Raw genomic sequence first — 12,787 nt, forward strand, 5'->3', positions numbered from 1 at the left:
CCTGCAACGTCCCAACACTAGGTGATGTTCACTAGCTGCTCCAACAAGACAAGCGGAGCCGCTGTTGATTCAATACATTGGCATCTTGATACCACTAAGAGCACCCAAAAAAGGATGAAAATAAAAAAATTGGGATTGAAAAAACTGGGTCTAAGTCCAACTAAGTGCACCTATTAAGAAAAAAATATTTGTTTCAGTAACACCTAATCATGCATTGCCGCCCTTCAGTGGGACAGCAGATCAGGTGCAATCACATTGTACACTTTAGTGTGCCGCTGCACCTGACTACCTCCATCTCTGGGGTACGCCTTGAGTGGCGTGGATACTTGGTCAATTCAAATCCAACTTCTATCAACATGGACCATAGGTGCAAAAGTTTAAGATGACAAAACACCGGCAGCGAACTTCTCATGAGAAATTGAATTTTATTTATTTATTTTACATTTCTTTTTTTTAAAGGCAAGATGGGTTGGGCAGACCCCTATCAGTTATATAACTATACCATTGGGTTTTGAATCTGCAAGGTCCCAACAGAAGGTGACGTGCACTAACTGCTCCTACCAAACAAGGGAGCCACAACTATATAAACATATATATAATGTAAAAAAAAAAAACTTGTACGTAAAAGTTGAAGCTGTCGTTTTTCCTGTCTGACAAAATCATGACATTTTAGTATAAGTGACAATAGCACGATATTTTGGCCGAAATATCACAATTTTTGTGATATTTTCAAAATATTGCCGATATTTGTTACTATGTCAAAGGCCACACAAAGTTATTTCAAGTATGTATCTCTGCATGTTGATTGAGTAAAACCGTTATGTTTAAATGACAATACGTCGTTGGATAGATCAAGTCGGGCATGAAACTGAAAATCGGTGTACATGGATCTGAATAAGATCCAGTACCCATACTTTTCTGAAAGATGCATCTGTGGAAGAACCTCAGACATACCAATATCCGATCCCCATTCTCAGCAATACAAAACTAGGATTGTGGAGACAAGGTACAAGTCAGATATCCAACTGAATTCAAATCCATTTAGTTGAGTTCGGTAGCAGAAGTTGGATCCAATTATTAATGGTTCAGATTTGGCATAGAGAATTACATCCAAATTTGAATCCAACATAAATCTGCATCCAAGTGCATGTAAACAGTGCATCTGTTAGCTATATAAGTTTAGTTGCATTTAGATCCAATTTTAGGGTTATCCTCCCGAATCTGAATCGGTCTCTAAATCCAATTTTGCAAATATGATTAGGTCGGATTCAGCAATGCTTCAATCCAAACCGAATCCGGCCCATTTACATCCCTAGATTGGGATGTCACTGAACCAGATTTTATCGATATCCAACTGAATTTAATTCTGTTTAGTAGCATTTGGTAAGCCGAAAAATATCCTACTATAATTAGATGCAGATATGGTTTTGAGTTTTTGCCACCTAATATGAGAAATATCTGAATTTGACAAATATCGGAATCTGTTTACATGTAAAGAAACGGTTATGATATGAGATTGTTACTATCCGAATCCAAATTGGATTTTGACTCCGTTTAGCCAACATCCAATTAGTCCAATATGGTTCTTGTCACATCCCATACGAATCCAAACTGTTTACATCCCTATCCCTGCATCAAATGTTGGACCTGATCAGCATAGTGACAAAAGTTAAAAACTGCAGTCAAAAACTCGTGAGATTTGATTTTTTTTTGAAAATCCCCTGTTTTTTTCGGCAAAATCTCGACAATAAAAAATAAATAAAGATTTTTTATAAGAAAAGATAAATAAAAATATTTAAAAAATTAAAACCAAACGATTTTTTCATGATAAATAGCCATTAAAAACGTAAATATCATATTTAAATCAAGGCTTTTATGTTTTTATGAAAAAATCATGATATTTTGAAAATATCGCAAGAAATTATCGTTTTTAACTTTCATGTAATTTCTTGCGATATTATTGTGAGATTTTCATAAATCGCACGATCAGTCAAGGTCACTGGACTTAACAACTTTGGATCGATCGTCACGATTTCAATTCGGATCTAGTTCGGTCCTAATCAGATCCGGATCCCGTTCTACTGCTTAAAATGAAGTCCAGATTCTATTAATCTATGATCCGGACCTTATCCGATCCGTCTTTAGCCCTTAGAAGTGGGCCCGCCGGCTGGCAGCATAACCGGCTAGAGCCGGTTGTTCCGGTAACCACGAGTGAAAAAAGGATAAAAAATCATAAAAAACGAGGGAAATATAAAATACTCTGTTTCGCCTTCGCTCTCTCTCTCTGGTCAGCCTCTTCGTTCTCATTTCAACTCATCCACCTCTCTCTCTCTCTCTCTCTCGTTTCCTTTTTATTTTGAATTTCCAGATCCGGTTTTCCGAGATCCGGCGAGGGGTTTAGAGAAGAGCAAGCGGGATCGGATCGTGAAATTCCGGTGTTTTTCGGGGTTTTCTGCCTAGGATTTGGCGAAAACCGGGTTTCTTTTGGTTTTTCGGATGCGATAAGGTAAGGCTAGGGCATTTCGTCGTTGTTAATCGAGATTTTTCCTAATACGTTCGAAATTTTGTGTTGATTCTAGCAGGAATAATTTTTCTATGGTTTTCGTCTTGGTTTCTTGGGTTTTCCCTGTTTTTTGTTGATTTCTGTGACCGAATTAGGGTTTTCCAGAGATTTTGGTTGAATATTGAGCTGAATTTTCAGGTCGAATGAGGTTTAGCGAGAGGTATCGGCGCAAATATTGCGGATTTGAGTTTAAAAGAGAAAAAAATGGTAGATCGCTCTAGAGATTAGCTATCCTTTTTGCAGATTTGCACATGGTGGTTGCCTTTTGAAGATCGATGAAACTGGCGTCCTTTGGAGGCCTTTTTAGGGATTTGATTTAGTTAAACCGCTTGAATGAACTTGAAATAGTGTGAAGGTTTGTCTCTTTTGTGCAATGTGATCTATGAAGATGTTCTGCGTTTCTCATCTATTAGAACTCTAGGGTTTCTGTGATTGAAATACTGGATTTTGACTGTTGAGGGAAGTCAGAATTAAGTGAATTAATCTTTGCACGTTCAGGCATTTTGATACCTATCGTGGTTTCGGTTTGGCATTTTTCTGAGTGATGGACTGGACGTTGGTGCTATGAGGATGTCTTAGACACGTTGTTGCTCTGAATTAACAGAGACATGCGAACGTCATTTCTGTTCGAGCATTTTGCCTTCGGAAATCCGACTGAATGATACATTGGTTGGATGATTTCTTCAACACATTGTGCAATATTATGATTCATTGTGGTCGTTGAATTCCTCAATGGGTTTAGCTCGAGATTGAAGATTGGTTTCATGATGCTGGGTTTCAAGGGAAAATGTAGGCTGGCAGTGGTGGTCCTGGTTACCATCTGCTCATTTCTTCTGGCTTTGTATGGGTTACTGAGACCCGTTCCAAATGGCTGTATCATGACCTACATGTATCCGACCTACATTCCTATCAAAACCCCTCAGAATGTATCATCTGAGAAATATGGGTTGTTCTTGTATCACGAAGGGTGGAAGAAGATCGACTTCAATGAGCATCTCATGAAGCTTAATGGGGTTCCTGTACTCTTTATTCCTGGCAATGGCGGAAGCTACAAACAGGCATGCCTTTCTCATTTCTTTGGTACTTTCTCCAGTTGCTTTGAAGGCAATATAAACAATTCAGTTGTTATTTTAACTTCATTCTTGAGTTTGGATAGTTACAACACCTTTTTAAGGTGTCTTATCTAATGTTTGCAGGGGTGGTGTTTATTTTTTCATTATTTTCAACATGCTCTTTGTTATTTTAGAAACATGCCATAGAAAGATGTAATTTTATACACAGGAAGCTCATGATCATAAACTTGCTTTGAAATCTTGTTGTATGGGAACCTTTCCGGAGTCCAAAAAGTCATAGCTATGATATGACTGGCAATTGATTCAGTAAGTAAATGGTTGAAGAAATACCTATAATTACTGAATAAACAATGATCTGTAATTATTGTAAAGTGACAAAAAGAAGTCTTTCCACGAACACACATTATTTTGAAAATGAAATGGTATATAAGTAAGGTTTTAGCTTTAAATCTAATAGATGGTGAAGTAGTATGGGCTCAGCTTGGCTCGTGCAAACTCATTTAAGTATATATATATATATACATACATATATATGTATGTATGTATATGTATACATACCATAGTCACCTGTATCGTTCAACATAATTTCTCACCAAGGGGTTTTCATAGAGAGAATTTCAATGAGTGGTTTTTCTCAAGAAAAATTTGGGAGTTAAAAAAAAATAAGACAAGAAAATAATATATTTTCTATATTTTTTCTTGCAAAAATATAAGGAAATAAGTTTGAAAAGTTTTTAAAATACAAAAGAAATAAAAAATACATGTAAAATAAGAACTTCTTTCAAAATAATCGTGAGATAAAATCATGATATTTTCATTTCTGGCGATATTTTAAAAATATTGTGATATTATTGATTTGCTTGATTTTGCTGATATTGTCCTGATATTTTCAAAATATCAGCAATATTGGTGACAATGATACATACATACATGAGTACACACACACACACACACACACACACACACACACACATATATATATATATATATATATATATATATATATAGAGAGAGAGAGAGAGAGAGAGAGAGAGAGAGAGAGAGAGAGAGAGAGAGAGAGAGAGAGAGAGAGAGAGAGAGAGATGATATTTTGAAAATTTTGTATATCTTGCAATATTATTGTGATAATATCACAATGTTATTGCAATAATATCATGATATTATCAGTTATTTTTAGTTTTTTACTTCTTTTTCTATATCTTAATTATGTGTTTCATTTCTTTTTTCTCTTTTCTTTTATTATATATGTATTTTATTATTTAAACATGTTATTTTTGTAAATTTGTTTCCTATTTATATATATATATATATTTAAACTTTAAAACACAGATTTTTGCAACATTTTCTCAAGATTTATCAATTAAACCTATATTATTGCAATAAATTGCCTTGCTGAGATATAGCCAAGACTGATATTTGTGACTATCTAAGTAGTCAAAAGCGCTAGTCGGTGTCTAGGCGCTAACCCCCTAAAAGGCCTAGCCGGTGCCTAGGTGGGACTAGTCAGCCTACTCGGGACCTAAAACAATTTTAAAATTTTAAAAACTAAAAAACTAAAAATTACAATAAATTCATAAAAATAATATAAAATACATGTTCAACATAATTTGTGAACTTAAATGACCGAAACTTAAAAAAAGATTCATGAATGAATCTTGATAATTAAAACATAATTACATTTTTGACATTCATCTTCATCTAAACATATATTTGTTTAGTTGCGTCACCTAGAGACACACAAATGAACAAAAATATTTGAAATAAAAATATAAAAAGCATAAAAATAAAAGGGAAAACTGCAACACTTAAATATTTCAAAATACTCAAACAAAACATGATTATAATATTTTAAATATTATTAAAATAAATATAAATTGCCAACCTTGGTGCCCCTCTTCCAACCTAAGGACTTTTCTAGGTGCCTAGGCGCTCCTAGGCAATAGTAGACTTGCACCTTGGTAGCCTAGGTGACCTAGTTGGGGGCCTAGGTGGTCACCTAGGCATGATTTTAACTACATAGGTGACTATGATATATTGTATAAGTTTATGATAGAAAGAATATGGTAGGTTAGAAGGTTGCTTTGCTACAAGGACACGGCTAGAAGGACATGGTATACCTCATATTTATATATATTTTCATTAAGGATGGTATGCAAACGGACATTGCATGAGAGTAGATAAATTTTCCACTTCAAGGATGGTTGGCTTGTATGCATGTATGGGAGCTCACTTGTTCAATTCTCCACCTCAACTATACGAAAAGAAAACAAATTTTTAATTTCAACGAGCCAACTCATTTGACTGCGTTTTCCAAGTGCTCAAGCTTGGCTTGGCTCACCATGAGCCCGAGTTGGGTCTAGACCTAAATGAGCCCCTGGCTCGGCTTGTTTAAAAATGTGGCATATGCATACTACTCATTATCGTCTAGAGGTTTTAGGTAAAAACCTAGGATGAAATGAAGACTTCAATAGTGGAAAAAAGGAACTTACGTAGATGGAATGCTTTTATCTGGAACTATATTAAAGTTACAACTTGCAAGGTATTGAAGAATGATGGAGCTAATTGTCACAAAAAAGGCATGGATCCCGATGCACTTCGGAATGAACACCAATAACCAAAATAAAATGTATTTGAATACAAGCTTACCATAGAAGTAAAAATGGAACACAAGAATTTTAAAATGAATAATTTTATTAAGAATGAAAAGCATGCTCATGCAATCCAAAATAAGTTAGTATAACAATCACAAAGGCTACTCATGGCATATACCCAATAATATAAAGCAAGGGATAATATTCCATCAATTATAAGAATCACTCCTTAATCTCATAAATTTAAACCATCGAAGACCATACTCAAACAATCATTAATCCTTTACAAAATAATTTTGCACAATAAGATGGTTTTAAATATAGCAATAACTTAAAGTCAAACATTGATGTCACACAATCATAATAGCGTAATCTTATGAGAGCCTATAAAACATTCATGATATTCTCATGGAACACATGCCATGATACCCACACTCTCTTTCCAACCGGATCATATCACTTGTACCCTTTTTGACCCTTAGCAAAACCAAGAAAGCAACATTTGGCAACTTTATGAGATAACTTGTTCATGTATTTGTCAGCTAGCAAAACAAAACATATACAACCAAACACTTTTAACATATCATAGCTTGAAACTTTTCCATACAGTTTTTGAAAAAGATTTATGCCTTTAAGCACTCTAGAGGGCATACGATTTATCTGATAGATGCCCAATTGAATTGCATCTGCCCAAAGCACTTTGGGTACCTCCCCTCAAATAGAAGAACTCTTGTTGTTTCCAAGATATGTCTGTTTTTCTTCTCAGCTACGCCATTTTGAGTGTAAGGACAATACTTTTGATAAACCACACCTCTCTTGTAAAAAAATTTCAAACACAATGTCATTACGCAGAGTTTTGATCTTAGTTGCAAATTGATTCTCAACTATGACACAAAAGCTCTTAAAGATTTCAAAAAAATCACTTCTGTTTTTCATAGAATATATCCATGTAAACCGTGTACAATCTTCTATGAAAGTCACAAAATAAGATGATCCTTCTTTTAATACAACAGGAGAAGGACCCCCAAATCAAAAGAGCTTTCTGATTCTCTATTACTAGAGTTGAATGGTAAATCTTGACTCTTCGCCAATCTACAACTCACACAATCCTTAACATGACTTGACACAATTAGCTTGATTTTTTCAAAACTTCGTGAGGATACTAAACTTTGCAACCTAAAGCTGAAAATATACTCCGGTCTTTGGTGCCATAAAACAGACTCATCCAAAACTGAAGCTCCATATCCGGTTTGAACTTCTTTTTGCTACCTCATATCGATCCAATCCAGATAGTACAATTTTTTTTTTTTATGATCAATCTCAATTTTCTTCTCTGACAACTGATCATGCACAACACAATCAACAGAAAAGAAGATGACATTACAATTAAGTTTGGTAATTTGACCCACAAAAATAAGGTTCATAGCAAGAGATGAAACATGATAAACTTTAGAAATATTGAATTTACTACCAGGATAAGAGTCACAAGTAATATAACTTACTTTGGAGACAAACATAGAAGAACCATCTGCAGTGCGAAAATGCCACTGCAAGGACGACTGTTGGCTAAGACAGACTCATGAGGTGTCATATGGCAAAAGCCCTAGAGTCTATTAGCCAACTAGGTGATGAACCTGAGAAAGCAGTACCAAAGGAGGAGGCAGGAGTTACAAAGGAAGAAGGGCCAACGACTGACTGAAAAAGAAGCTGTAATTGTTGAATGTGATGCTGAATTTCCTACTGAACTTGCTCTAATATCTGAAACTGCCCACTACTCATTACTTCACCACCAACTAATGAAGAACCACCTGACTGTTCCTCCTTGGGTATGACTTCCTCACTCTCAGTAGAGGCTCATATGCACCACCCTTCTTCTTCCTGAGAATGAGACAATAATTATTCATATGACCAAAATCCACCTAGTAACTCTACCACCAATTACCTGGATACAACCATGACATTATCCTTCTCCATAACTCACCAACCCCCAACTATACCTTTCGATGCCTACACAAACTAGCAAAATACAACAAAAAGAACCATAATATGTTGTACAAAGTCACAAGTATACGATAGATTCTCAAGCCACCAAGCTTCAATGACACCTCTTTTCAACTACCCACATAAACGACCACAACATACACACTTCCAAAATGATGCACCCAGTCACACCACAACAATACAAAGACCCAATACACTATATAGAGGTGAAACTGTGCAATATAAGACCCAAACCTGATAAACTAACTGGCTGAAACCACAATCAAGAGGGTCTCTTTTCTACCGATGCCCAGTTTGTATGGAAACTAGCACAAAAATAGCACAAAAGCACACCCAGTATGCCACAAATTGAGTATTTACATAAAAAATAAACAGAACACCTACAAATCAGCATATAAATAGCCAAAATCCCAAAATACTGGTTACCGCCCCAAATATTCCTTCAAAAGAGCAATCAAAACTCCCCGGAAAGTCAATCTCAGCCACCTAAACCACACAAAAGCACACCCAATATGCCACAGATTGAGTATTTAGATAAAAAATAAACATAACACCTATAAATAAGCATATCGATAGCCAAAATCCCAAAATACTGGTTACCGCCCCAAATATTTCTTCAAAAGAGCAATCAAAACTCTACATAAAGTCAATTTCAGCCACCAAAACCACATTTAATCTCCTCCTTACTCAAAAACGACCAGAATACACCTCTTAATTCTTAAGAGGTGCCAAAACCCACACATGCAAACAGACTAAGCATTTTTATCAAATCTGGACACTGTTAACCCTTATATCCAGAAAATAAAGAAAAAATCACAAAAAAATCCAAAACTAAACCAAATCTAATGGGGTTTGCTTTGTTGAACATCCAAAATCAAACCCTAGCAAGTGGGGAACACAATATAACTAAAACTGGTCTGAATAGACCAATCTTTCTTCCAAAGATGATGTCAGCTGATGTCACACTGTACCGAGCTCTCCTTCCTGATTCAAAGTCTCCTCCTCGTGCATTCTAGCTTTGATACCATGATAAAATCCAAAGAGATAAGAGTAAGGGAGGTTAGGGTTAGAAGAGGCACAATAAAATGGGGAGAAAAAAGTTCTTGTATTATATGTCATGAATAAGTAGTTTCAACTAAAGGGTCCCCTTAAGACATCAAAAAAGAAAGGAGATAAAAGACTAGTGTACCCCTCCTTTATAGGGTATGTACATAGTAGCCTAAAAGTTACTTTACAAATCTCTATAATACACTATATTATACGGACTTTCAATAGTCACAATGTACATACCGGAATGAGAGAACCTTGAATCCAAGCAATTTAACAAGTCAGAATTTTTCCTTTGAAGCACGATCACAAACAAGACTTCAAGACCATGATGTCTTTTGGCTCTGGTACCATGTCAAGAAAAAGGCATGAATCTTGATGCACTCCGGAATGAACACTAAGAACCAAAATAAAATGTATCTGAATACAAGCTCACCATAAAAGTAAAAAATGGAATACAAGAATTATAAAATGAATAATTTCATTAAGAATGAAATTCAAATAATACAAAGAAATACAAAATAACAAAACAACCTCACTACAAAACACTCAAACACATAAAAACCTTAAAACTACCTATCACTCTCTCAAAACTCACATATGCACACACCCTCATATTTTTAGGGAAAAGAGGAGAGAAGAGGGAATAAGGAGAGTCCTTTCTAGTTGTTGGATATATATATATATATATATATATATATATATATATATATATATATATATATATATATATATATATATATATATAGTTTGGATCATGGATCCGACCCGATCCACCTCGAGATACAGCGGACCCGATCCACCTCGAGATACAGCGGTGGCATGCTTGTAATTAGTTTTTATTACCTGTGTAAAGTTATCCCCTGTACTGTACCACTTATAAATGTTAAGAAAAAGGGAAAACCCTATTGCCGCCGACTACTCTTCTCTCTCTTCTCTTTCTTTACCTCATATCTAACACCTGCAGGCTGATATTTCTGACATTTCTGACATGGTATCAGAGCACAGGCACGGAAATCGATCATCTGGAAGGCCTATAAGGACCAGTGCGTGAAAGGACGTAGGCTTTCTCTATCCCTTTTTCCTTAAATCTATTTCTGATCTTCTGATCTTTTCTCTGTTTTTTTCTCAAATCAGATTTCTCCAGTTTTCTTTTTAATCTGATTTCACGCATCATCATCCCAGTTTCACGTATCTCTATTTCTCTGTTTCTTTTCCTTAATCAGATTTCTCCAGTTTCTCCTTTTCCTAATCTGATTTCACGCATCCCAGTTTTGCGCATCCTTATTTCTATTTTGATTCCTTTTCTTTTCCAATTCTTTTTCTAGCTCACACGTTACACAACATTGCTATTTCTCTGTGCACACAGCATTGCTATTTCTCTGTGCACACAACATTGCTATTTCTGGTTCACACGTTACACAACATTGCAATTTTTTTTTTGAATAACGTGTGTGTGTGAAGATTATTTTCTGGGTTACACGTCACTATATTTCTGTGCAATGTGTTGCTGATATCATTTTCAGCACACAATATTGCTGTTCTTCTTCTCTTAATACACTGTTAAATACAGTTTGTTCTCTCATTCTTCATAAAATCTATGGATTCCAAATTGAACCCTAGTTTTCTTACTCACCTCATGACCCACAAGTTATCACATGATAACTATTTGCTTTGGAAACGCCAAATTGTGCCTTTTATTCGCAGTCATGGTCTTTATGGGCATCTAGATGGGCGATCACCCGCCCCACCTACACATTTCATGCAGGAAATAACAGGTGAAGATGGGAAGGTGAGTCAACTTCGAAGCACCAATCCAACTTATGACATATGGGTACAACGGGATCAGACATTAGTTGCTTACATAACCTCCACACTTTCTGATCGTGTTTTATAAACTATCTCTGATGACCAATCCGCTGCCGAGTTATGGAATGGACTAGCTCATTCTTTTTCTCAGGTTTCCGAATCTCGGGCTTTGCAACTCAAGTGGAAATTCCAATCCATGCGAAAAGAAAACAAATCCATTACAGAGTTCATGGGGGATGTCAGAGTGATTACAGATCAGTTAGCTGCCATTGGAAGTCCTGTATCAGATAAGGATATGGTACAACAAGTATTAGGTAGTCTTGGACCTGAATATCGCATGTTTTGCACGACACTTCAGGTTGTCTCAGTCCTTCCATGTTTTGATGATCTTCAATCTAAGCTTTTGCAATATGAGGTCAGTTTAAATCAGGAACACACGTCAGAGGATGCTCATCCTGTGATGATGACACATACGCCTATTCAAACAGGAGTTTCATTTACTCCCCCTCGCCACAATGGAACACCTATGAACAAAGGAGGATTACTGCCTACACCAGGTGGAGGAGGTATTGGTTCAAGCAGTGTACCACGAGGAGGACGTGTTCCTACTTGTTTTCTATGCAACAAACGGGGACATGTTAAAGCAAACTGCTGGTACAATCCTCAGAACCGGAACAAATCAGGGAGGCCAGATAGTAGGCCAGGGCAGAAGGCAACTCATCAGTTTGCCCTACTCCTCAGGGACAGGTTCTTCCACAGGACGTACAAAATATCCTTATGACTACTTTCAATCAGATGAATTTGCACCAAAATGAGGAAGGTATATGGTATATTGATTCAGGGGCAGCAGCACACGTTACTTCTGATGCAGGTAAATTTTCTCACTTGACTCCTTACACTGGAAATGGCACTATAGTCATAGGAGATGGATCTCACCACCCCATCTCTCACACTGGAAATGTCTCCCTTTCTTTGCCTGAATCTCAATTACCCTTGTCAAATGTCTTACTCACACCTGCTATTCAAAAGAATATTCTATCTGTGTCTAAATTAGTTGATGAAACAAATTCTTCCGTTGAATTTACTCCTTCTTCTGTTTATCTTAAGGATCTTCACACCAAGAAGACACTCGCTAAAGGTGAACGGCGCGAGAACATGTACGTCTTTGAAGAATCTCATGTGCCTTTGAAGACGTCGTCTTCCGTAGCCGTGGCTTCTTCAGCTCCTTCCTTTCCAACATTTTTGAGTCTATCCACAGATCATAGTTCTTCATCTAGAGTCTTGAAACTTAATAAGCCAAACTTATGGCATCTTCGTTTGGGTCATTGTAGTCAAGTTTTTCTTGACAAGTTGTCTGCTAAAGGTCTAATACCCGCAGTCAGTTTAGAGTCAAAATGTCCAAGTTGTCATTTATGCAAAAGTCATGTACTTCCTTTTCATAGTATCAATAAAAGAGCAACAAAGCCTTTTGAGATTATATGCTCAGATGTTTGGGGTCCTGCGCCACTGCCTCTCTTTCTGGATCTCGATACTATGTACTCTTTCTTGATTCTTACACTCGTTTTAGTTGGATTTACTTCATGAAAAACAAACATGAAGTTTTCAAGTTGTTCAAACAGTTTCATGCACTAGTCCAAAACCAATTCAATACCAATGTTGTATATTTCCAGTGTGATGGGGGGGGGAGAATACATATCCCATGA

The 12,787-nt window shown here is 36.2% G+C and overlaps 1 protein-coding gene across 4 annotated transcripts in view; it reads left to right on the forward strand.

Annotated features, from left to right (window-relative positions):
* The first annotated feature begins 2,283 nt into the window (after positions 1–2,283).
* The window catches only part of LOC149818362 (uncharacterized), a 134,574-nt gene continuing 124,070 nt past the window's right edge, over positions 2,284–12,787 (forward strand). For 2 of the 4 annotated variants that reach the window (XR_016427158.1, XM_089984680.1), the window contains exons 1-2: positions 2,284–2,506; positions 2,702–3,621. Coding sequence is in view for 3 of the 4 variants with exons in the window: in XM_089984680.1 (XP_089840806.1) it covers positions 3,328–3,621 (294 nt within the window). In the remaining variant the exon portion in view is untranslated. The remainder of the gene's footprint in view (positions 2,507–2,701; positions 3,622–12,787) is intronic. The other 2 variants (XM_089984679.1, XM_089984678.1) reach the window with 2 other exon arrangements.

This window comes from Nuphar pumila, chromosome 13 (genome assembly GCF_984573655.1).
Source record: "Nuphar pumila chromosome 13, dmNupPumi1.hap1.1, whole genome shotgun sequence".
NCBI lineage: Eukaryota > Viridiplantae > Streptophyta > Magnoliopsida > Nymphaeales > Nymphaeaceae > Nuphar > Nuphar pumila.